Genomic DNA, 24,625 nt, shown 5'->3' on the forward strand with positions numbered 1-24,625 from the left:
CAGACTTCAGACAATTTCCAAGCTTTTGGATCTTTATGTGTTTTTTTGTTTTTGTTTTCCAAATTTGTGCCATTCTTGACATCTGGTCACCGACAAACAAAATCTGTAATTAGTAGTATTTCTTTTTTGTCAGAAATATTCATTCTTATTTTTAAAAATTCAAATCTTGTTAAATTCCTGATTGCCATCGCCTCTGGTTGCAGAAATTTAGTGTTTTTATGTATAAATTTTTTTGTGGCGAACCGTAATTCAGCTCCAGCCGTGAAGTAAAACTTCACAAAAGAAGATAAAACCAGGTGTAACATTCCTAAGAGGATAAAGGTAACTAATCTCCACTCGGCTGTCATCATGTGTGTGTGTGTGTGTGTGTGTGTGTGTGTGTGTGTGTGTGTGTGTGTGTTTGGTATCGTCTATCAGCCCCATTGCTGATGGGCAGCTGTCTCTTGTCACCGCGGTAACTGTTGTCTGGTGAAACTGTCTCTCTCCTCCTCCAGTTCTCCGTCTGTAATTAACTGACACTGTATCCTTTGTGTTTGTTTCTTGTTTTTGTTGTCAGGGCAGGATGGGAGCCAGACATCTTTCTCAGATCCAGGAGGAATCTGAAAGCAGAGAGCACAGGTAAACGAATCGGACCGTCTCGCCGCAAGTTTTTGTGGGATTGAACGGCTGGTTTACGGAGAGAAAGTGTTGAAGATGGAACCGCGTGTTGCAGAACTGCCGCCGTCTGAAGCGGCGACGGAAACTCGGTCGGGTCGGATGAATTTGATAAGCGTGTGTGTGTTGATGTGTGTGTTTGTGATACTCTGCGGCGGATCTCGGCTGTGGGATACATTACCCCGATCAGATGGATCTGAAAGCAAATCTGAAACAGAAACGTGTTCGGTTTGTTTTTCTGTTCGTGGGGATCAAATCAACCTTTATATTTGCTTCCTAGGACATTTTGGGGCAAACTGTTTAGAGAACTGGGTTTTATTGTACATCAGAATAAAAGGTTTTTATTATACTCAGGTAAGAGTAGAAATACTTCATAATAATTAAACTACTCAAAGCACAGCGTAGTAAAAATACTCCTATAAGTAATTTGTTTCACAAAAGTTGGTTTATGCTACTTGAATTTTTCTACATTAAAAACCCATTTAAGTCAAATTATTTGTGTTTATGAGGCAGTTCAAATTTCTTTACACTTAATATAAAATATAATACAGTTACCAATTATGAAACAAGAAGTGAACATGACATTTTGTCAAATTCCTTCATCTAAATCATCAACACATATCAAATATGGGTTTTAGTCTTGATTTAAAGCAGGGGTGTCCAATGTGTGGCCCAGGGGCCATTTGCGGTCCATTTAGTAATTTTGAGTGGCCCTCAGATCAACTTGGGAACCGTTTAAACAGTACTGGTGCAGATGGATACTGTTTGTGTTACTCTTTCTATAAAATTTTCAATGACAAATTTATATCCAAAATAGAAAATTGTAGGGACAAAACCAATGTTTTACTTTTATTTTAATGTCGTCGTACGAAGGGCCACAAATCCCCACTGACCTTTTACTCAAAACAAGCTTAGTTTGATATTTTGACTGATAAGTTATGAAACTGTAAAGACATTTTTTCTAGATCTTCTTGGGACATTCGTGCTTTAATCCTAGAAATGTCTTCAGGTGATAGAAGGTTGACTTTGTAACTGTGTTTATGTGTCCTGGAATGTCAAAATAAGTCAGAAAAACACTCAGGATGCTGCAGGTTTTTCTGCATCAGGCTGTTTAAATCTGGAGAGGTTTCGCTTGTGTGTGTTTGGGTTTTATTAGCAGTCTCAGTCAACACACACACATGCTGTTCAACAAGATGACAACATGAAGAGCTGACACATGAACTCATTACTCTCTCTCTCTCTCCCTCCCTCTCTCTCTCTCTCTCTCTCTCTCTCTCTCTCTTTCCTGGCCTGATAGCACTGGCTTCCTGCCTTTGATCGCCCAGCGGCAGCAGCAGACAGGTGGAACAGGTAAACCAGGTGTGACCAGGACAGAGAGACGAGACGTTCGGCTTCGGTCCAACTCTGTTCCTCTGGCTGTTTGTGATCAGCCAAGTAAGCCGGAGAAGAGCAGGACTCTGTTAGAGGAGGTGATGTTTATGGAAACTCTGTTGATTTTCTGTCCTTTTTCCTTCAGCCGACAGAGAAAATCTGGACAAGTGAAGGACGAAAACTTTATTTCAGGCTGCTGTGAAGGAATAATTAAACAATCAAGACATGACCCAGAACTTTTGCACAATGCTGTGTATTGTAACATCATAACTTTTGGAAATTTCAAACCAATTCTGCATTTGAAACCTTAAAAAAACACTAAAACGTGTTTACCTTTGAACATTTTAGCCTTTTATTGTCTTTACAAATCAATTGTGATCAACAAAGTTTTTCTGTTTTAATCGTCAAAAATAAAAAAAAATCTTAACTGTCCAAATGAAAATTAGTTACTATGAATGTCAATAAAATGGAAATACTTGATATGAGATTAAATAAATATTTTATTTCTTTTATTTGACCTTTATATTTTCCCATTGAGATCCAAGATTTTATTTATCTGCATTTTTTAAAAACAATCATTACAAACACAACCATAAAAGTAATTAATAAATTCTGGGTAAAATGTCATAAAATTGAGAATAACTTTGTTCTCTTAATTTTAATATTTTCATTTTCAAATAAAATTATTTGAGAATAAATATTTTATTATTGAATAAAACACTTTGAGAATTGCATCATAAAATTACTAGAATAAAGTTGAAATGATATGAGAATAAAATTATGAGAATTACATTATTCTCATAATTAAATAATTTTACTCTTGAATAAAAAATATTTATTCTCAAATAAAATATTTAGAGAGTAACGTCACATTACAAGAATAAAGTTGGAATATTATTCTTTATTCTCATAATATTATGACTTTATTTTTGTTTTCTTACCCTGGTCCTGTTTTATCATTTAAAATAAATAAATGATAAAATGACACTTTTGATATTCATTTGATGTTTTATTTTTAGTTATTTATTCTGATTTTCCTTTATTTGGTAGAAAATAATCTAATATTGAAATCTGATGACCTAAACGGAGTGGATTTATTTATTTTCTTGCTGCTGTTTCCCAGCTGACCCACATTGAAGGAGAGCTGCAGGAGTCTCAGCGTTTGGACGTTGCGCGGCAGCAGGAAGCTCAATTCGTCCGTCAGCAGGAAAACAAACTACTGTGGCAGAACCTGTGTTTCCTCAGTCTGAGCCAGCGTGTGGCCAAGTAATTACAGACACAGCAGAGCTGAACGTGCATCGGCAATGCTTTCAATTTTTATACATTTTCATAGAAGTCACTTAGATGAAGTGAGTTTCCTGTGATTTCCTGCAGGCCCTGGGTGAGCAGCTACTTCAGGAAGTTTCCCATGCACATCTACTGTCTCCCGGTCCAGTCTCACTCCCACAACGGCAGGAGGCGCAGGAAGATATGATGCAAAATCAGAAGTTAAAATACCATATGAGGAAAATAAATGTGACATTTTCAACTCACTTGTGTCTCAATCATTTAGCTCCTCTGAGTGGATGAGCGGAAACACCAAATATGGTTTTCCACCAGGGAGAATTGGACCCACTGTTTGATTTTGGCAATTTATCAGAGTTGGGTAGTAACTAGTTACATTTACTTGAGTAATTTTTTCTGTCTATATTTTTCTGCTCTGTGATGATGTAATTTTTAAATATCAAACGACTGATAATTTGATCACATGCTCAGTACTTGAGTAAACTTTTCACCACATACAGTACAGACCAAAAGTTTGGACACACCTTCTCATTGGGGAATGAGAAGGTGTTTTACATTTTACTTTTACTTGAGTAATTTGTTGGACGGATACCTTGAGTAAAAATATGTTGACGAATTGCTACTCTTACTTCATTACAATTTGTTGGCACGCTGCAATTTATATATGTAAAAAATTAAACTTCTCATGTTTAAATTATCTCAAAAAAGAATATGACTGGATTCAAATTAAATTACCTCAATCATTTAGCTCCTCTGTGTGGATGAGAGGAAACACCAAATGTGGCACTTTGCAACATTTGGTGTGTTCTATACACGTTCACTTTTATTCATCATCTCTGCCGCTTATTTGTAGTTTCCTCATGCTGGAACTGCAAGATCTGAAGCTATTTAGCCTAATCACTCTGAGCATTTAGCAACACACTGATGTTAAAGGAAAATTGTATCAGTTTTGCTTTAGGAAAAATGGCTTGTGGATCCCAGTGAGGTTAATATGTTTCCATAATATTAAAATGTATTTAAATTTATAGGTCAACTCTAAGTATTTAAACATCTTTAAAGGTATGAAGATCTTGTTAAATCTGTAATATCACAAAAGGTATGTCAATTCTAATTAGGTGTACAATGGATGGTTTTCCGCTATGTACCTTGAACGCACCATCACGCAGATACGTCTTTGCGTCACGGTCACGTCCAGCTCTTCCTCGGTGTGCGTGCTTTGCTTCCACCGTTGATTTACAGACATCATGGTGAGTTTCCTTCTTATTTAAACTCATTTCAGATTTTAAGATGAGCGTTTTCACAGTAACGGACCGCTAAGCAGATCTTAATTGGTCCCGGAGTTGTTTTCCGTAGTTTTTTTTAGGTAATTTAACGGTATTTTAGCAGGATGTGCTAAACCGGTGAAAAGCAGGCACATGGGGCGGTGTGGTGGCGCTAGCGGCTAAAAGCTATCGGCTGTGTTTTAAGTTTTATAGTCACTCAGCTGCGGCAAAGCTGCCCGGTTTACATCTAAGGACATATTTCTTTAAGTTCATATGTTAGTCTTATGTTCAGTGTGGTTGGTTACGTTCTTCCATGTTAGCCCGTAGCATGCTAGTTAGCTCAGCGCTGCTCTTTTGTGGCTGTCATTCAGGAACAAATGAGCGAAATAAATCTGTCGGGAATAAAGAACTGGACCTTGACTATCATGAGCCGACAGAGAGATGAAAACAACTCTATTTATTATAGTTTATTAGTGGTGTTGTGTGTTCGTGATATTTTACGCTTTTGTGTTATTTTTTTCTTAACGTTAAAGCTTCTAGCGGTTTCCAGAGGGGCGGGGCTAAGCTGCTGCTGCGTTCACATGTACTCAGAAAATAAAAGTTGTGGCCACACCTCGTGTCTGTAATTGTAGCCCCCTAAAGGATCAAAACATTGTTTTTCATTGCATTTCTTCCCAAATTATTTGTATTTCATTGATTCGATTAAATAAATATGAATAGTTTATGTAACAACTATAAGAAACCATGAATGAAAAGGAGCAGAAATACATATAAACTTATTCAGATAAAGAGAAAATTAGCTACGTAACTCAGAAAACTACTCAATTGTTCAAATACACAGCAAAACATCAGCTTATTCAATGCCATCATGATGATGTCTGAAAGTCCCTTCTATATGTTAATCATTTTTATTTGTCATCATTTTAATACAGGTTTTGTTCGTTGTTTATTCAAGTTTTCTATATATTTAAAGAAAACATTAACAGTAAATTTTTCTTATAGATATCCGTCATAAATTAATCATATAACCAAGAGGTAAAATGGTAATTATTTTTTTTCCAAAGTAATGCATAAAAGCATTTGTTAATAAGATAATTGTTTCTCTCATTGGTCAAAATGTCGTTTTAGTATCATTCTAACAGAAAAAATAAAATGTAGCAGCATTTGGTGAAAAGTTACCAGGTTGAGTTATCAATTGATAAATTGTTGTGTTTATATTAAACTTTATTGTTTTCACACAACATTTGATAAACTGAAATAATTTAGATGTTGAGCAAAAGAAGCTCAGCGGTGAATTTGTTAATTCAAAGCCTCCTCTTCCTCAGGCGTCTCTATCCATGGCCCCGGTCAGCATCTTCAAACAAGGAGCCGATGAAGAAAAAGCAGAAACTGCACGACTGGTGGGGTTTTTGAGCAAATGTTTATTTTGGAGCATCATTTTACTCTCTGGCATTTAAATAAATGGGTGAAATGATAATTTATTGGTTGTTTTGTTTTTATTTTTTAATCTGTAGTCGTCTTTCATTGGCGCCATCGCCATTGGTGATCTGGTGAAGAGCACTCTGGGGCCAAAGGGAATGGTGAGCCGCCTAAAAAACCTGGAGCTGTTATTCGTAAATATACCGTCGGTTTTCTGTGGTGAATAACGCGCATTGATTGTTTTGCAGGATAAGATTTTGCTCAGTGGAGCAAAAGGCGGCATGGTGACGGTAACCAACGACGGAGCGACCATCTTGAAGGCCATCGGCGTCGACAACCCGGCTGCCAAAGTTCTTGTTGGTGGGTGGAAACCGAACGTTGCTCCCAGAGAAACGGGTTTCTCTGAATTCCTCACGTGAAGCAGCTTCTGATTGTTTAAGTGTCATAAAAATTATTTTGGTTTCTGATCTTTATTCCGCTTCCTGTTGTTTCCGTCCTTCATTCGTCTTTCCAGCCAATCACAGAGCTCGACTTCCTGATGGATGTTTTATTACGTCTGGTTCTGTTAATACGATTGTTCATCCATCCATCCGTTTGTTTGTTCATCCATCCAACTGTGCATCCAACCGTCTATCATTGTGCATTGTGATCGTCCATCCATTCAACCTACCATCTGTGTTTTCACCCACCCATCCATTCATCCGTTCACTCACCCACTGTTTCTCTCTCCTTCATTCTTAGTTTTTTATTTTCACTATAAAAGTTGTTTTTGAGTTAAATGAAAAACTTGCTTATGACCTTCTGACCTGGGAAGTTGTTTCATTTAACCAGCTGGTTACATTTTAACTTTAAACGCTGTTTGTTCGTGTGAGGCGGCGCCTGAAACGTTGAGCCAAACTGATGTAATTTTTCTGCAGACATGTCGAAGGTTCAGGACGATGAAGTCGGAGACGGGACGACCTCGGTCACTGTGCTCGCCGCCGAGCTGCTGAGGGTGAATACAGTAACTCATACCTGGGAGGCAGCTGAGATTTTCCTTCCACTTAATCTTCCTCTTCCTGGTTCAGGAGGCGGAGCTTCTGATTGCCAGGAAGCTCCACCCTCAGACCATCATCGCAGGCTGGAGGAAGGCGACTCAGGCGGCCAGGGAGGCTCTGAGGGAGGCTGCTGCCGACCACAGGTCAGAAAACATCCACAGGCGCTGGGAATCCTTGAGAATACTTGAATTTCAGTCAGGTGTTTTCAAGGTTTGGAAACTGATTTCTGTATATGTCAATGACAAAAAACACAATTTTGCTTTTTTTTATATATATATATATATATTTAGGTTTTTTTCTTGTAACATTTCTGTCAGGACAAAATTTGAGTCGCACTCAGATATTTTCACTTCTTTCCGTCGCTCAAGACTGTTGAGGCTACCGCTAACTAGGTGCTAACATACATTGGTAGCTAGCTTGCCTTTTTTTTTTTGCATGAATCATGGGTCAGTGCAAATTTATCATCAGTTAGTTGGACAAAGTTTGTACATTTCTCTGGAGATATAGATCTTAAACTCAATTCATAATGGTCTTAAAAAATCTTAAATTTAGATTTTAAAAAATACTTAAAAGGTCTTAAATTCTATCCATAATGTTGTTTAAACATTTAAAATTTTGATCAGAGCCTTAAAAAAACTTGCAAAGTGTTAAATTTCTTTCACGGTAGTCTTAAAAAGTCTTAAATTATGTCCCAAATTTTTTTGGGAATATCTTTTACATCTATTCATGGTGGTCTTAAAAAGTCTTAAATTATGTCCAAAAATGTTTAAGTATCTTTAAATCCTATTCATGGTGGTCTTACAAAGGTCTTAAAGTCCTAAATTTGAGTTGATCAGACCTGCAGAAACAACAATAATACATGATGGATAACAGCGTTTTGAATTGTATGAATCCTGAACGTTTTCCTGTCTTCAAACTTAATTTAACCCCTGTAGCTCATGAAACAAATTTCCCATGATCGTCCTGTCTGGTCTCCATAGCAACGACCCGGACCGCTTCCAGGAGGACCTGCTGAACATCGCCCGCACCACGCTGTCGTCCAAGCTGCTGACGCACCACAAAGACCACTTCTCCAAGCTGGCGGTGAACGCCATCATGAGGCTGAAAGGCTCCGGCAACCTGGAGGCGATCCACGTCATCAAGAAGCTGGGAGGAAGCCTCACCGACTCTTACCTGGACGAAGGTGAGGCTCGCGTCAGGCGGCCGGAGGGGGCTCTGCAGTCCGATTGGCTCATTGTGACGTTTCTGTGAACCCGTTTAGGTTTCCTGTTGGACAAGAAGATCGGAGTGAACCAACCGAAGAGGCTGGAGAACGTCAAGATTCTGATCGCCAACACCGGCATGGACACGGACAAGATCAAGGTAGAAAAGGCTCCAGATCAGCGCCGCAAAACAGCTAAAGTCAATAAAACATCGGTTCAGAAATACCTTACTGATCCTAAATGGAAATTAAATCCTGTTTCAACTCATTTTAATTCAAAATTATTAGTTATTGTAGAAGGTGATTGTTGTTGCAGTCTGTGTTGCAGCAAATTTGAAGAAGCCTCTGACTAAAGACACTTTGTTTTTCTAAGACAGTCTCATTAATATCCAATAGGGATACAAATTATTGATTTGAATTGATCTAAAGTTGATTGGTTTTATGTATCGACTAATGATTGATAAGTGGCAATTTTCTTAAAAACCTGCAGCTTTTCTAGAAAGCTGACCCTCTTCATAACATGCATTTGACATGATATGCTGAATTTTTAAAAAGTATATGATATTTTAACAATATTTTGCCTTCCATGATGATAAATTATTCTGGACGATAAATTGTCCCAGAAGTTATTGCGATAAGCGATAATATTGTAGTTTTGAGACCATTTTCTAGTAATAGAATAACACAGGAACACATTCTCAAAGATCAATAAATTTTAAATTCTGATGAACATTTTAACACTCGGACTAGAAACAACAAATAAAATGAATCATAAAATATCTGTAAACAAAGTTGTCCTTTAAAAAAAGTTTGAGACCGAAACATCAGACTGAAGACTTTTATTATCCAATTTTTGGCAGAAAGAGAAAAAAGATAAATTATGCAAATTAAAATTATTGAGTTTGGTTGAGAGGTTGACGCTACGCCTCATAAGCTTACACAGTTTAAGGGCTTAAATTTCGAAACAGAACCGCATAACGTTCGTTTTCACACCCCACAGCAAACTGTCTGGGCCGTTTCTCTTTCCCATTCTGGTATGGGTCCACCATCTTTGTTTTTGTGTCAACTGGCTCCTCTAATGGATGATCTGTGGCGTCCTCTGCTGGATGGAGGCCAAGCTACACTATTAAAAGTCTTAGCGGGCGTCATTAGTCGCTCTATCTATCAGAAGAAATTTGAACGTTGTTTCTTGTTCTGCTCTGACGTCGGGCAGATCTTCGGCTCCAGAGTTCGCGTCGACTCCACGGCGAAGGTTGCGGAGATCGAGCAAGCCGAGAAGCAGAAGATGAAGGAGAAAGTCGACCGAATCCTGAAGCACGGCATCAACTGCTTCATCAACAGGTAAATGCTCAGGGTGGCGATAGAGGTCAAAGGTACTGCAATCACAGCATGTCGTTTCACGTTTATGTTGTTTTGGTTGGTTGTTGATCATGTGACTCGGAAAAACGTGTTTAAATCGCAGTTTAACAGAAAAACCACCTCATTCTAACACAAAAAATGTTTAGCTTGAAACAATCAGCTTTTGTTGTTTATTTTTTTCTGTTTCCATGAAGCAATGTTTCTTTCGTAATTCCAGTTTTCACAATTTTCGGTCAGTGGCTACTCAGCTAGAAGCTTTCCATTTCAAATTTGCACAGAACTTTAATATTCTGCTAATGTCTACTTGCCTGATGCAAGAAAAGTTGCCATCGCAGTTTTGTGAAATACTCTGATTTCAATAAAGTGAAAATGATTTAATCCTGGTTCAAAATTGTTATCAAAAGTGATGACTTTTCATAATTGAATTTAGTTTTTGCAAATCCAGTTGCTCAGTTTTGTGGTCCAGCGGCCAGTGTTGGTCCTAATAAAATAAACTGGAGTTTGTATTTCTAAACCATTTACATGAGAGCCAGGGTGTAAATACTTAATGTTTCTGTTCTGGCCACAGGCAGCTGATCTATAACTACCCAGAGCAGCTGTTCGCTCAGGCTGGAGTCATGGCCATCGAGCACGCCGACTTCGCCGGCGTCGAGCGCCTCGCTCTCGTCACAGGTACGATTCATCCTCACCTCTGATTACCCGTCATGTCAGACGGTTCGTAAATGGATTTATTTGCGGTTACCGGGCGGATTTTGAGCTCCAGTTCTGATGGATCCGTGTCCGCAGGCGGCGAGATCACCTCCACCTTCGACCACCCGGAGATGGTGAAGCTCGGTCACTGCAAGCTGATCGAGGAGGTGATGATCGGCGAGGACATGCTCATCCGCTTCTCTGGGGTTGCCATGGGTACGAACATATAAATCCTCTTCAAAAAGGAAACTGTTTGATTGGAGAAAATAAATGTTTTCCAGCTTCACTTGGATTCGTAGTTTGAGACTTTAGTCTTAGTAAAAGTTTATTTTTCTTGAAGCATTATGTTTCTATTAGAGTAAGTATTACATTTTTATTGTATATATCAAAATTTTGGATTGTAAATTTAATGATAAATGCATAAAAAGTAACCGTAATAAATATTTCTGATTTAAATATAATTATTAAATGCAGTTAGTCCAGGTTTTTAATCTCTGCAGTAGTTTAGGCCTCATAGTGGCACTTAAAGCTGTGCGTGTAAATGCTGCAGGTTACGGAGTGAAGACAGTGCCAAAAATACATACTTGAACAAAATTACAATAAAAAAAAAATCATAAATGAAAATTTTAAAGCACAAAAGTAACTGATTAATTTCAAAATGGTCAAAAACAATTAGAAATGTCAAATGTTTGTTTTTCATTAGTTTTGTATTATTAATTTGTAAATTTATGTATTTACCATTCAGGGAAGATTTTCTTTTTACTAAATGTACTTTTTAAAAATTTTACTAATTTCCTAAAATCAAATTGTTGGTTTTTAGGAAAAAATGTGTTTTAAATTTTTGGAAAACCTAAAATTAAAATGTTTTTTTGTTTTAGAGAACTTTTGTTGTTCCATACAGTGACGTTATTTGACCACCTTTATTCAGAATGAAGCTGCCGTTTTGTGACACCTACCCTGTAGATATCCTTCAGTGAGAGTTTAACCTTTGACCCGGCCCTCCTCCCAGGTGAGGCCTGCACCATCGTCCTGCGCGGAGCGACGCAGCAGATCCTGGACGAGGCGGAGCGCTCGCTGCACGACGCCCTCTGCGTTTTGTCTCAGACCGTGAAGGAGCCGCGCACCGTCTACGGAGGAGGTACAGTGACAAAATCACAGATGCCTTTTAAAAATAAAACCTCAGATTAAAACGGATTTCCAATTTTAATTGATCTTTTTTTCAATCACCTCTTCTCTGAGTTGTATGATGGATTATTAATGCCACGTACTAGATTTTGTTTATTGTGTTATTTTGATTATATTGTTGTATGACTTTATTCTTGTAAAAAAGAAAAAACTATCCTGGCTCTAATATTCTGTCGTAGAGTTCACCTGAATTCAAAGTGTAAATAAATAGAAGCTGTAAAACACGCTTGTCAAACAAGATGGCCGCCCTTGGCGAGCTGACACCAGTAGTAACTATGGAAACCCAATGGCAAATTTAAAAAAAATTAATCCTGAAAATTAATCCTGTGTATTTGAAGCTTTTTGAAGAGTTAGTCCAGATTCCTGAATATATTCAAAGTTCTGGAGGAAAATCTGGACTTTTTTTATGAGATTTCATTAAAATGAAACTGATGAGCTTCTACTGATCTGGTCACTCATTGCCCTCATATCCTCGTTATCGCCCCCTTCAGGCTGCTCTGAGATGCTGATGGCGAAGGTGGTGAGCGATTTGGCCAATAGGACTCCAGGAAAGGAAGCGGTTGCCATGGAGTCATTCGCCAAGGCGCTGAGGATGGTGCGTTTGTTTTTCTTAAAAATTTACATCAAAACTTTCACAAACTGAACGTCTTTCCCTTTTCTTCCTGTTTTCTTCTGTAGTTGCCGACCATCATCGCAGACAACGCCGGGTACGACAGCGCCGACCTGGTGGCTCAACTGAGAGCTGCACACCAAGAGAACAAGACCACATATGGACTGGGTGAGAAAACCAGCAGCTTGTTTCTATTTCTGTCAAAAAACAATCGAATATTTTGTAGAGATTTGTTTCCTAACTTTCTTTGTATTTTGTGTTTAATTATTTAATTTCAGCATTAAGTTTAGCTAGATTTATTTAGGTTGTTTTAATTTAATGAATGTTTATTATTCTTTATCAAAGGTGCAGAAATTTTCTAATTTTCTACTCCTGGAAGTTTTAAATCGATTCAAAATAAATAAAAATCAACTTTAGTTTGATTGTTTATTTATGTTTTTGAAAAACTATATTTGGAAAAATTCCCTTATTATTTATTTTATTTAAGAAAACGTCCCCCAGTTGGCTGAACTAACTTGATCCTGGTCATTTTATGCACAAATGTATTTTTGTTTAAATATAAACTGATGGGATTTAATATGACAAAATGTATGAATGTTTTAAATAAATGTACTTATTTACATTCTTTTTCTTTTTCCAGTGACATAATTTAAACCATGACTTATTGATAATCTTTTATTTTATATCTGAAATGTTAAAATTGGAGGTTGTTTTTGTTAAGTTAGTGTTTTGTTCTTGAACCAGTCAAAGGATTAAATTTAATTTGATTTACTTTTTCTTGCTCTAATATGTGAAATATTACCACAAAATATTTATAACAATAATAAACGCTCATTTTTTAGCTTATTTGAATTGTGCTGTAAAAGTTTGACATCTGACCTTGAAAAGGCCTGAAAAGTCCTTGAGTTTCTGTGTGAAACGTGAGCCTCCTGGTTTTTTGGCAGACATGTTCGAAGGCTCGATAGGCGACATGGCGACTCTGGGAATCACAGAGTCGTTCCAGGTGAAGCGTCAGATGCTGCTGAGCGCCTCTGAGGCGGCGGAGATGATCCTCAGAGTCGACAACATCATCAAAGCTGCTCCCAGGTGAGACTTTCACTAATTTGCAGACGGTTTCCTCCCATTTATTCACCTCATCTGAATTTACTTTGACTGTTCCCGCAGGAAGAGAGTCCCCGACAATCACCCCTGCTAAACCAGGATTCAGATGACAAACAGGAGACGGATGAGATTTATTTATCACCTCTGTGTAATCCGCATGGTTTCGTTTTTCCCGTTAGCATCGCAGCGCCGCGGATGTCTGGCTACAATTTGCTGTCAAACATTTAGAGAATGAAGTTTGGATGTTGTTTTTGTTTACTGAAATAAAAACAGAAGCTCAAGTTTCTGCCTCTGGTGAGTGAAATGTTTTTGATGCAGCGCATTGATGATTAAAATATAAAACTTTAGGCTTCAGTTATCCTTGTTGCGTGTCTACTTTTTTTCCTTCCACTCAACTTTCTGTTTGCAACACTCTAAGCTCTTCAGCAGTGACACTTTGTGTCCAAATCTTCCTGTGTTATGGACTGACGTTCAATTTTAAGTGGTCATTTTCTTAAAAACCTCAAAAGTCTTCCCACGACATAAGGAACTAAAAGTTTTATAATATACTGACTTAAAAAAAACAAACATTTAATTTTAACATTATTTTGTCAGCTGTATTAAATACTAACTCAATAGACATTAAAATCTGTCGCACATTTCCTGAAATGTTTGTCAAACCTTCTGCTTTAGGGTGTAATGGCTGAGCAAAATTTCAACTTGAAATACTTTTTGATTCATCCTTTTCTTTCCCTTTCTCTTTTTTTAGTATTTTGTCTTATTTCACAGACCTAAAATCTTAGTTTCCAATAATCGTTTCAAGTTCTGAGTTATTTTACTTATGTAATAGATTGTAACAGCTATAAAACAAACATCTAATAGGTCCAGTTGGTAAAGTTTCCAAACAAATATTCCAGCTGAACATTTAGAAGTTAATGTTAACTTGCAGTCCTGCCGTTTGGTCCAATTTACTCAATGAAACCTGAACTTTAGACCTCAAATGATTCCTGAAATGCATCTAGATGCATTTCATCTGCATCTACTAAAAATCCTTTCAAAATAAAGGCGCTGTAATTTTCTGTTGTGCTTAAAACAATCAAACCAAAATCTGTGCAGCATGATGGCTTCTTCTCCATCATAACTCCAGTTTCAGAGGCTTCAGGAAGTTTTCTCTGTGATGCAACAATATTCCTCTTCAGGTCAAAGTGACCGAGACCTCAAAGTTTCAACATAATGTTACAAAACCAAGCTGTCAACAGAACCACACGGTCCGGTTTTACTGAAGGAAAAATGGTTTTTCTTCGTCAAAATCAAAACAAATCAAAACTCACATTTTGTCACCTTAAATACAAAAGTTGATTCATTTTCTTTCGCTTGTCCTTCTTTGAACCATACATGTTCCTGCTGGATCCATTTTTCCCTAATTTATTTTGTTACTTTGCAGAGTTTATTTTTTGGGGGGGTTTTTTATGTACAAATTAATTTAATCTGCTTTTCCCTTAAATATTTACTTAATATTTTTAAATTAATAATTAATTTCATCATCAGAAATGATACAGATGGGCGTGCTGTGGTGCGACCCATATTTGGAGGCCTTCAGTCCTCGTCGCGGGTTCGACTCCCGGACCCGGCGACATTTGCCGCATGTCCTCCCTCCTCTCCTTCCCCCCTCCTGTCGGCTTACTTTCATATAAGGGACACAAAAAGACCCCCTGGAGGGGAGAAAAAAAGAAATACAGATATGTATCATTTCTGCTAATGCGCCAGTAGGAGAGGTAAGTTAGCGCTTTAGCATCTTTGCTAATTTTGCTAAGTTAGCACACTTAGCTTTGGCTAAGTAATTTTTTCTGGATAGGTTTTCTCCATGGAGATTTCTTCTTACCGGACACAACCTTCATTTTAATTGGGGCAACAGAATCAATGATATCTGAAACTTTAGACTGAAAATCATTTACCAACTTATCTACGTCATTACAGCTTAAGGATGAGGAAAAAGAATAGATTTGATTAAATGTTTCTGCTGTGTTTTCTGAGAGAACGTTTTGTGATGGTTGCTGTTTGTCCAAGTGGGTTAAAAGATAAACAACTTTCAAAGATAACAGGAAGTGATGCGACATCATTTACGGAGACATTGGAAATATTCACACCCTGACTGATAACCAGGTCCGGTGTGTGTCCTTGAGTGTGTGTTGCTTGTTTGACATGTTGTATTGGACCAAAAGTCTCTAGGATATTAGAGACTTTTAGCCCCTCTGTTTTGGGGTTTGTCAACATGAATAATAACAATACATATGAGAGATAGAAGTTCATTCAGCTCGGTAAAGAAATTTTCCACATATGTTGGAGTTTTGTATAAAGTTAGTGTTAAAGTTCGTTTGAGGCCTTTAATCTCAATTCCAAGATACTCAAAAGAGGTGAAGTGACCCAAAGAAATTTTACTACTATTTACGGTATTCTTAAATATTGAAGCCACGCCTCCTCCTTTTTTATGTTTTCTATTCTCACTTAAGAAATTGTAGTTAGGAGGCGCAGATTCAATTAGTACGATCGGTTCATTATTGTCATTCAACCATGTTTCTGTCAGGAACATAACATCGATATTATGTTCAGTGATGAAATCATTGATTAATAGAGCTTTAGCACAGAGAGATCTGGTATTTAAAAGAGCTAATTTTAGTGACTTGGAGGCCAAACGTTCTTGAGTCTGAGGTTCCTTTAGGCAGGGGAACCGTCTGAGGTTTGAATTAGGTCCGCTGTATTTTATGTTTCTGTTTTTTGTAACTTTTCTTGTAGTGATCCGGACAGGTAATGTCCTATTTGCAGTGCCAGACACATTCTGGGGGAAGACGGGTGTAAAAATAATATCTGGACCCGGCCTCAGACCTCAGAAACGCAGAGTGATGGATCCTCTGGGAAATCAGAGGCAGGTGGCTTAAATGAAGTGAGGTCTGTAGCATGAGTGCTAAGGAGAGACGTCCCAAGTAGAACCTGTTGATTCATTCCGTCTGTAAAATTGAGAAACTCTGGTCCAGAAGACATTTCTCCAAAGGTGTCTTGTGAATCCTGTGAATGAGTGGATGAGCCAGGAGGGGGGACAGGAGGAGGAAGGGAACCAGTCGCTCCGTCTCCAGTCGATGTTGTATCAGCTTGTTTTGGAACGGGTTGTTCTTGATACGCAGAGGGTTCCATCCTTGTCAGAACTCCTTGAGCCTTGTTGTTGTTGTCCTTGTTGATAAAATAAAAAAGGTTTGCAGTGAGTAGCTTTATCCCATGGTTATTAAGATTGCGTCCGCCTCTTCTGGATCTAAAGCGCCGGCAGTAGATCCAGAGGTTATCGATGAAGGTCACTGAGCTGGTAGAGCAGGTTTTAATCAGCCATTTGTTTATCATCTCCAGCCTGGAGGTTTTTTTATCTCCACATTGAGGTGATGGAATTGGTCCACTGAGAAATAACTTCATTTTTAATTTTCCCATAGTGTTCAAAAGAATATTAAAGTCCTTTTTCAGAATCTCAGATTTCTGCTTTGCCAGATCGTTGGCTCCAACATGCACAACTAAACACTCAATATCTGGCTGATCAGCGGTTAGAGAGAGAACTTTTTGAGTTAAATCAGACACAGTGTCACCAGGAAAAGAAATCACTCTGGTTTTCTTGGGATTGCAGACGTGACTGATTCCATTTACTGCTTCATCTCCAACAATAAGCACTTTCTGCAAACCTTTCGTTTTCCTGGCGGTCGGTTTGTCGGATGTGTTGGTTTTGCCTCATTGTTGATGTTTGAAAGTGAGGTTTCACTCAGAGGCTCCGGCTGGAGTGCAGAAAATCTGTTTTTCAGTGGGATTCCCACGGAGTCAGAATGTTTTGAGGTTTGGGCTGGTCTCTCTGTCCTTGGGAGTCGGTGGAGCTGTTTTGGTTCCAGCTGCTTGTCTGTTTTTCTTTGGTGGAGCAGGTGTTGAATTTGAAGGTGGGTTTCGGCTCAGATCCACGCCGATTTGTCCAGGTGAGGGGTTCTCCCTGTCAGTCGCCTCATCGGATCTACAGTGAGACTTTTGCTTCGGCTTCGGACCCAGAGCGTTCCAGGGTGGGCTGCTTGATGCAGGGCGTACGACCTCTCTGTTGATTTGAGGGAAAGTTGTTTCATTTCCACAGTTAGCGTTGATCTCAAAGTTCCCCTCCAGCCGTTGAAACTTAATTTCTATAGACTGAAGTCGTATAATACTGCTAACGTCCCTGTGGTCGACCTGAGGCATTTTGGAGGTAAAGAAATATAAGGTAAAAATAAAAGTAAGTAAACCCTCCCAGTCCTTAGGTCTGAAGTAGTCCAGTTATGATGTGAATAATGAAAATATAACTATAAACTTTAAAAATTACTCTCAGCCAGAGTTATCAGGACGAGAGACAGCAGGATGTCAGAGTGTAGTCTAATATTTTAGCATTAGTTTCCACAAAATACAACACTAGTGTAGCGCTTTAGCATTAGCAGAACTAATGTTTATGATTAGTGCTTTTAGCTAACGTTTTAGCTAGCAGTGCCTAAAACAAGCTTAACCTTTTAATTTTGATCAAGAAAGAGATGTTTTATCTCTGAGTGAAGTTTGGTGTTGAAATATTTAGCTGGATTGAGTTCAGTTTGAAGGAGGGGTTTAGCTTGTTCAGTGACGTCCAATCAGAGCAGCGAGTAGCTTTGATAAACCTTTTGGACCTCTGCTGACCAGCAGTCTGTCACTCCGACCCGGACCGACATGCTGAGGCTGCTGCTCCTGCTGCTGTCCACCTGGACGGGCTCAGCGATGGTCAGGTAGGACAAACAAATACACAACTTTACAAATAAGATGAATCAAGATTAATCCTTCCCTCTAAAATATCTAAAACTACTGAATATAAAGGGATTGGGATCTCTTTATTTAATTTTATGTTTTACAGAAAATGCAGATTTTAGTGATCTGATCCAGTGTTGTTCAAAGTGGGGGGCGCAGAACCCTGCAGGGCCTCAGGAGGCGATGAGGGGGTCACAGATAAAAAAAATATTGAATTCTGTACATTCTTTATCACACTTTTTGTTTAATCTTATTCAATCTTTATTTTTTCCCCAATATAAATTATAAGATAAAATAATTGATTTAAATTTGATTTCTTTCTATTCATCAAACTGATTTGCTTCTCAAGCTAGCTTAGTAAAGAATAAATGTAAAAGTTTATAACAAAAAAACATCTCTGCTACAAAAACCATAAGAACTGTATGAATAAAATACAATTTCATTTGATTAATATAAAATACATTTTCTTGTAATGAAAAAAGGAGATTTTGATGAAAAATGTTATTTGGTAGTGAAGTCATAATATATTAATTGATAAAATGGCAACAGAGCCAATTAAAACCAGATAATACAAGGCAACAGTTGACTAGTGAATAAAAACATTAGAAAGTTTATGTTTCTTTACATATTTTTGGTTTGGGAACTGCCGGTCTAGTCAAAGTTTCATCCCCTCAGGGTTCCCTTGAGGCGGGTTCCCTCCATCCGTGCTCAGCTGAGAACTCAGGGTCTGCTGGAGGAGTTCCTGAAGGACCACAGGCCGGACATGTTCAACCGCCGCTACGCTCAGTGCTTCCCACCCGGAACACCGTCCCTCCGACTCAGACGCTCCAGTGAGAAGATCTACAACTTTATGGATGTAAGTGAAGAAACTGCTTAGAGTTTTTATGTTACAGATCAAAACAAGGAGATATTTCTGCAGCTGAAAACCGGCACTGCTAAAGTAAATCCAGTTCTGCTGAATTCAACTAATGAAAGCTTCTCCAGGCGTTACAATGGCCTAGTCAAAGTCCAGGACTAAATGATATTCACTCCAGAGCATTGTCTTTGTTGCAGGCTTCTTGAAATTTTTGAAAATGCTTGAATTTCTATTAAGTGCTTGACGTTCAAACTGCACAGTAATAAAGTATTTAATTAAAAGATTAAATGTAAAAAACTTTATTAAAACTTGCAACCAGCTAAATACCGTGTCGTTGTAGCACTTTAGCATTAGCTTCTGCTGAATACGGTTGTTGGTATCAGGCTTTAACATTAGTTTTCAGTAAATACAATGTTGCGTTAGCATTTACTTCAACTAAGTATCGTGTTGATGTATTGCTTTAGTATCGGCTTCCACCAAATGTGATGCTCCTGTAAAAATTTAGCATTAGCTTTAGCTAAATACCGGGTTGATGTATTGCTTTAGCATTAGCTTCCACTAAATAACATGTTGGTGTAGCACTTTAGCATTAGCTTATGCTAAATACTGTGCTGGTGTAGCACTTTAGCACTAGCTGAACAAAGTATTAGCATGGTAGCAGTGGCTTTAGTTAGTAAACTCTGGTGTTTTTGTGTCCTAGGCTCAGTATTACGGTGAAATCAGCGTGGGGACTCCGCCGCAGAACTTCTCTGTGATTTTTGACACCGGCTCGGCCGACCTCTGGGTCCCGTCCTCGTACTGCGTCAGCCAGGCCTGTGGTATGCCGTCAGAAAAAGCTAAGCAGTCCCCACAGTCCACCAAAGAGTCTGTACCAGGATATCTTCTAGCATTGTGGGATGTATTCTGGTCAGGACGGCACGACTCTGGTGTAGTTTGCTGCAAACTGATAAGAAGTTCAAGGTCTGTGTGTCACTGCAGCGTCCTGTCTGTTTGCAGCATTGCACCGACGCTTCAAGGCCTTCGAATCTAAAACCTTCCACCATGATGGACGGATATTTGGGATCCACTACGGATCGGGACACCTGCTGGGAGTAATGGGTAGAGACACAGTGAAGGTCAGGTGTCCGTTTTGACCTGCGGAGATGTTTATTCAACCTGGAGAGTAACTTTCTGCATTTCTTCTGGATGTGATTTGTTCCAGATTGGGGAAATGACCATCTTGAACCAACAGTTTGGTGAATCCGTGTACGAACCAGATTCTGCGTTTGTCTCGGCAAAGTTTGATGGCGTTCTGGGATTGGCCTACCAATCGTTGGCAGAGATCCAGGGAAATCCCGTCTTTGACAACATGCTGGCGCAGAATATAGTGGACCAGCCGGTATTCTCCTTCTACCTCAGCAGGTACATTTACACCTACAGTAATCCCTCGTTTATCGCGGGGGTTACGTTCCGAAAATGACCCGCGATAAGTGAAATCCGCGAAATAGAAACCTTTTTTTTTTACAATTAGCAACTATTACATGTATACAAATACAGTGACTGACGTGTAGGCCGTTTCACTGCTCTTCAGACTGGGCCGCTGCATCCTGACTGCGCTCTGCAGTGTTCTCTTCAACAGTCATTGTGCAGGTGTGTTTGTTCGGGTGAAGAACATAGTGATAAGCAGCTGTTGTCGCTCTTTTTTCTTCTTTGCAAAAAGATCCTTGAACACCGACATGCCACCACCGATTACGTTGGGGTTTAGGAGATGTTCGAAATTACAAGATAATTTGGCCAACTTAATGTAAATTTGCCAAGCTGTTTTATGTACGTACACATAACTGCACGAGACGACAAAATGATAGCACAATTCGTAGCATGTTTTGATACAAGAAGCGGAGTGAGTTTTTAGCGAATCAGAATGCAGAGCACAATGCACCAAAAAAGCATTATGAAAATAATGATCACTGTACTTAGATCCTCTTTACATGTATGTAATTAGATTGGTCTTACCTTGAGTTCTGGTTTATGGTATGTTTGACACCAAAGAGACAGTATGTTTGTTCTACTATGAACAAGTTAGGATAGGTGTATGAGCCAAACAAAACAATCATTACATTTTTTGCCCTTCTACGTGAAAACATCTGCAAACTGCCGTGAAGTTATACAACCATATGTCCTTGAAAAGCAGAAGTGGAGCCTCCTGCACACCCAACAACAATACAGAAAGTGGATTTTGGAACAGCAAAGCACTTGTTTTTTCCAACAGTCATTGTACAGCGGTAAAACGAGCTGATCAAATATACTGGATCTCCCTTTGGGTTGCTAGGTAACAGGCGGAACTCTGCTGGGGTTGCTAGGTAACGGTGCAGTGTCCATAGATTGTGACTTAACATTCCAAAAGTTTATGAAATTTCCAGATACGAAAAAACATGAACATGAACATTGATAAAACTAACTACTGGGTGTTTTTTTAAGCACTTGTTTTGTTTTTAGATGCGATTTATCGTATATATTTAAACTTTTCTTTGTTTCTGTAGGAGAACGAGGACCAGCACTCCAGAAGGAGAACTGCTGCTGGGAGGAATAGATGAAGCGATGTACAACAGACCAATCAACTGGCTGCCTGTGACCGCAAAAGGATACTGGCAGATTAAGATGGAAAGGTAAATCAAGCTGCATTACACTCTGCTACCACTAGGTGTCAGTAAAGAATGTAAATGCTGCAGAAAATAAACATGGCCGTCTTGTTTCAGCGTGACGGTGCAAGGCGTGAGCTCCTTCTGTCCCCGTGGATGTCATGCCATCGTTGATACTGGAACGTCTCTAATTGGTGGGCCGACCACTGAGATCCTGAGGCTGCAGCAGCTGATTGGAGCCACGCCCACAAATAACGGAGAGGTGGGGCTCTTTGAAACCCAGCGTGGGCCGTAATACGACACCGTGTTAGAGACAAAAAAAATCAGAAATTAAAAGATTGATCTCAAAATATTTTCCAGAACCAACTTTAAAATTTGAGTTTCAAAAGTCAAAAATTTGCATGAAAAAAATCTGAAATTTTCAGATTAATCTCAGAAATTTTCTAGAAGACACTTGGAAATTTCAGAGTTTTGAAAATCAAACATTTGTGAGAAAAGAACTCAGAAATTAATTTGAAATTTTCTAAAAAAAACACACAAAAAAACAAAGGAATATCTGAATTTTTAAAAGTCGAAAATTTCCAAGAAAAACAAAAACTTTTTCTTGGTCGCCAAGAAGTTCTAAAATTTTCTACTTTGAAATTTTCTAATTTTCAAAAGTTTAAAATATTTTTGACTTTTGAAACCCAGAAAATTCCAAGTTTTTTATTCCAAATATTTTATTGGGATCTTAGGTTATTTTTACAAATAAAAATCTGGAAAGTGTGGCGTGCCTTTAAATTCAACTCCCTGGTCGACACAGTTTCAGATATTTTGAGGCATTTCTTTTCCAGCTTTTCTCATCTACAAAATAAAATTTTCACCCATTTTGCAACATTTTTTTTTAACAGTTTTAAAATTTTGACAGATTCTAAGCTGGATTTCGATACATACTTTGACTAGGCCATTCTAAAACATAGATGAGCTTTTACTTAAACACCTGATAATATGTCTGGCTGCATGTTTCAGGTTGTTGAACCTCCACTCTAATCTAAAGTGTGTCGTCCCACAGCATGATGCTGATTATTCTCTAACGAACCTCTGAGGAACATTGAAGAAAATCTGCTTTTGTTTATCAAACGTAGCTAAATGTAGTCATATTAGCTTGTTTACTAATTTGTAGAAATGTTTTGTTTGTTTCAGTTTCTCATCGATTGTGCCCGATTGTCCAGTTTGCCTCACGTCACATTCATCATGGGTGGGAAGGAATACACACTGACATCAGAGCAATATGTTAGGAAGGTAAGGGCGCCGTCTGCTCTGCTGATGGAAACTTCAGCTTGTTATTGATTGTCATGTTCTTTGCTGATGACGTTTGATTGTTTAAATGTTGTTTTTTTTGGGGGTGTTTAAATCCTTAATGATTTCTCCTGCTTGCTTTTGGGTCAAATTTTGACATTAATATCAAGCAGAGATAAGAAAAGTAGACATAAAATGCAATTTTAAAATTCAATTAAAAGAACAAAACAATATTTGCCGAGTTTCTCTTTCTTGACAAAAATTGGGTTGAACAGTTTTTCCCTTAATAAATAAGATTAGCATTTGAAAATTGTTCTTTGTTTTTATTCATATTCTTAAAATATGTTTTATGATTAGAAACATTTAAGAAACAGTAAACACAGGAACAGTATGATTTAGAAGAGATTAGTTTGAATTATGAGAAACATTTTAAAATTAAAAAAGGACAAAAAATGTAACATAAAAATGTAATTATGGGAAAAATATCAAAATTATGAGAGGAAAAGTTGGAGTTGAAAAAATTAAAATGAGAGAAACATTAAAATGATTAATAAAAAGACAAAATTATGAGAAAAATTTAAAATGAGAAAATTATAAGGGAAAAATTAAATGAAAAACATTTAACTTGAGATAAAAAGTCAAAATTATAAGAAGTTGCAATGGTGAGAAAAAAAAATCTTGAAATCATGAGTAAAATTAAAACTACAAGAAAAAAGTGATGATGTGATGAAAGTCAAATTTACAAGAAAAAGCAACAACTTTGTGAAAGTCTCAGAATAAAGTTAAAATTGCAAGAGAAGATTGAAATAATGAGAAAAATTTAAATTACAAAAAAATTCACAAAAAATCTAAAATTCTGAGAAAGATTAAATTACAAGAGAACGATCAAAATAAAAAACACTGAAATTATGAGAAACTACAAGAAAAAATTTACCTCGAGAAAATGTTGAAACTATGAGGAAATGTTAAAATTAAGAAAAAGTTTAAATTATGAGAAGAAAATACTGAAAAAGCTCAACATTATGAGAAAAGTAAAAAGTTAGAGAAAAAAAACATTTAATTGAAAAAGCAAAAACTAAAACTACTACGTGCAAATGAACAAAGAAATTATATTTTCAGAAAATAAACATCCTGTTTGGAAAGAACTGCAGTTTAAACATTCTGCCTTTTATTAAAGATATTATTTCCATTTTTTCTCAACATTTCAACTTTATTCTGTTATGAAAAATTAATAAAAATCCACTTCGTACTCCTTCATGGAAGCAGAAGAAATTTGTAAAGCTGCTTCACTGCAGGAGTTTAGTGAAATTGACAGGTTAAGCCTCCAACATCACATGTTTACATGTTTAACAAAGAGATAATTTGTCATGAAAATCAGTTTTTATCTTCTTCCTTGTTGCTCTGCGGCCGTCAGGAGGGGTTTGGCAGCGGAGATCTGTGTTTCAGCGGCTTCCAGTCCATTGACATCATTTCCCCTGAAGGCCCGCTGTGGATTCTGGGAGATGTATTTCTGACTGAGTACTACAGCATCTTCGACAGAGGACTGGACCGAATCGGGCTGGCCCGTGCCAAACACCCCACCGAATGATGAGCACTTCCTCTGGCACGAGGAGATAATAACTTTTTCTGTGCCTCTTCTTGAAACAGGCTGAAGTTTTATTTTTAAGATAAATTTGGGCATCTTAAAGTTTCCTAAACAACCAACATTCACACTAAAGCTGAGAGGTTTGTTCCCCTTTCCACTGAGTCACAATGAGGACTGCAGTCTCGTCTTTGACCACTAGATGGCGACCAAGAAGATGTCAGCGGCTAATTCAGCTTCCTCTTGTCATCTAGTGTGTATTTAAATTAAAAACCATAAACCTGTGTGTCTTTTCTTATATTGTTTACTTTTTTATGATTT

General features: G+C 37.9%; 2 protein-coding genes across 6 annotated transcripts; both read left to right on the forward strand.

The window, feature by feature from the left end:
- The first annotated feature begins 4,422 nt into the window (after positions 1-4,422).
- On the forward strand, positions 4,423-13,527 carry cct2 (chaperonin containing TCP1, subunit 2 (beta)). The gene is made up of 16 exons (XM_044108502.1): positions 4,423-4,556; positions 5,897-5,971; positions 6,086-6,151; positions 6,239-6,350; positions 6,908-6,984; positions 7,058-7,170; positions 8,008-8,210; positions 8,289-8,389; positions 9,442-9,569; positions 10,156-10,259; positions 10,374-10,493; positions 11,287-11,415; positions 11,954-12,057; positions 12,141-12,240; positions 13,017-13,158; positions 13,237-13,527. Exons 1-16 carry the CDS (start codon positions 4,554-4,556, stop codon positions 13,265-13,267), a joined length of 1,608 nt encoding a protein of 535 aa, XP_043964437.1. The 5' UTR covers positions 4,423-4,553; the 3' UTR covers positions 13,268-13,527.
- A 1,223-nt stretch (positions 13,528-14,750) lies between these two features.
- nots (nothepsin) lies at positions 14,751-24,588 on the forward strand. 5 transcript variants are annotated; one of them, XM_044108512.1, is made up of 10 exons: positions 14,751-14,927; positions 17,869-17,951; positions 18,646-18,826; positions 19,527-19,644; positions 19,823-19,941; positions 20,028-20,227; positions 21,346-21,471; positions 21,562-21,706; positions 22,627-22,725; positions 24,137-24,588. In XM_044108512.1, the coding sequence occupies exons 2-10, from the start codon at positions 17,896-17,898 to the stop codon at positions 24,308-24,310; spliced, it is 1,218 nt and encodes a 405-aa protein (XP_043964447.1). In that variant the 5' UTR covers positions 14,751-14,927; positions 17,869-17,895; the 3' UTR covers positions 24,311-24,588. The 5 variants fall into 5 exon arrangements, with proteins under 5 accessions (XP_043964447.1, XP_043964448.1, XP_043964446.1 ...); XM_044108513.1 differs by having other exon boundaries at positions 17,872-17,951; XM_044108511.1 differs by lacking the exon at positions 14,751-14,927 and adding an exon at positions 16,975-17,425 and having other exon boundaries at positions 17,872-17,951.
- The last annotated feature ends 37 nt before the right edge of the window (positions 24,589-24,625 follow it).

Source organism: Gambusia affinis, linkage group LG23 (genome assembly GCF_019740435.1).
Source record: "Gambusia affinis linkage group LG23, SWU_Gaff_1.0, whole genome shotgun sequence".
In the NCBI taxonomy this organism is placed as follows: domain Eukaryota; kingdom Metazoa; phylum Chordata; class Actinopteri; order Cyprinodontiformes; family Poeciliidae; genus Gambusia; species Gambusia affinis.

Coding starts and splice junctions, on each gene's coding strand:
- cct2 (XM_044108502.1), top strand. Junction 9,570..10,155: donor ATCAACTGCTTCATCAACAG/GTAAATGCTCAG, acceptor TTCTGGCCACAG/GCAGCTGATCTATAACTACC. Junction 12,058..12,140: donor TCGCCAAGGCGCTGAGGATG/GTGCGTTTGTTT, acceptor TTTCTTCTGTAG/TTGCCGACCATCATCGCAGA.
- nots (XM_044108512.1), top strand. CDS start 17,896: ATGCTGAGGCTGCTGCTCCTGCTGCTGTCCACCTGGACGGGCTCAGCG. Junction 19,942..20,027: donor TGGGTAGAGACACAGTGAAG/GTCAGGTGTCCG, acceptor GATTTGTTCCAG/ATTGGGGAAATGACCATCTT. Junction 20,228..21,345: donor TTCTCCTTCTACCTCAGCAG/GTACATTTACAC, acceptor TTGTTTCTGTAG/GAGAACGAGGACCAGCACTC.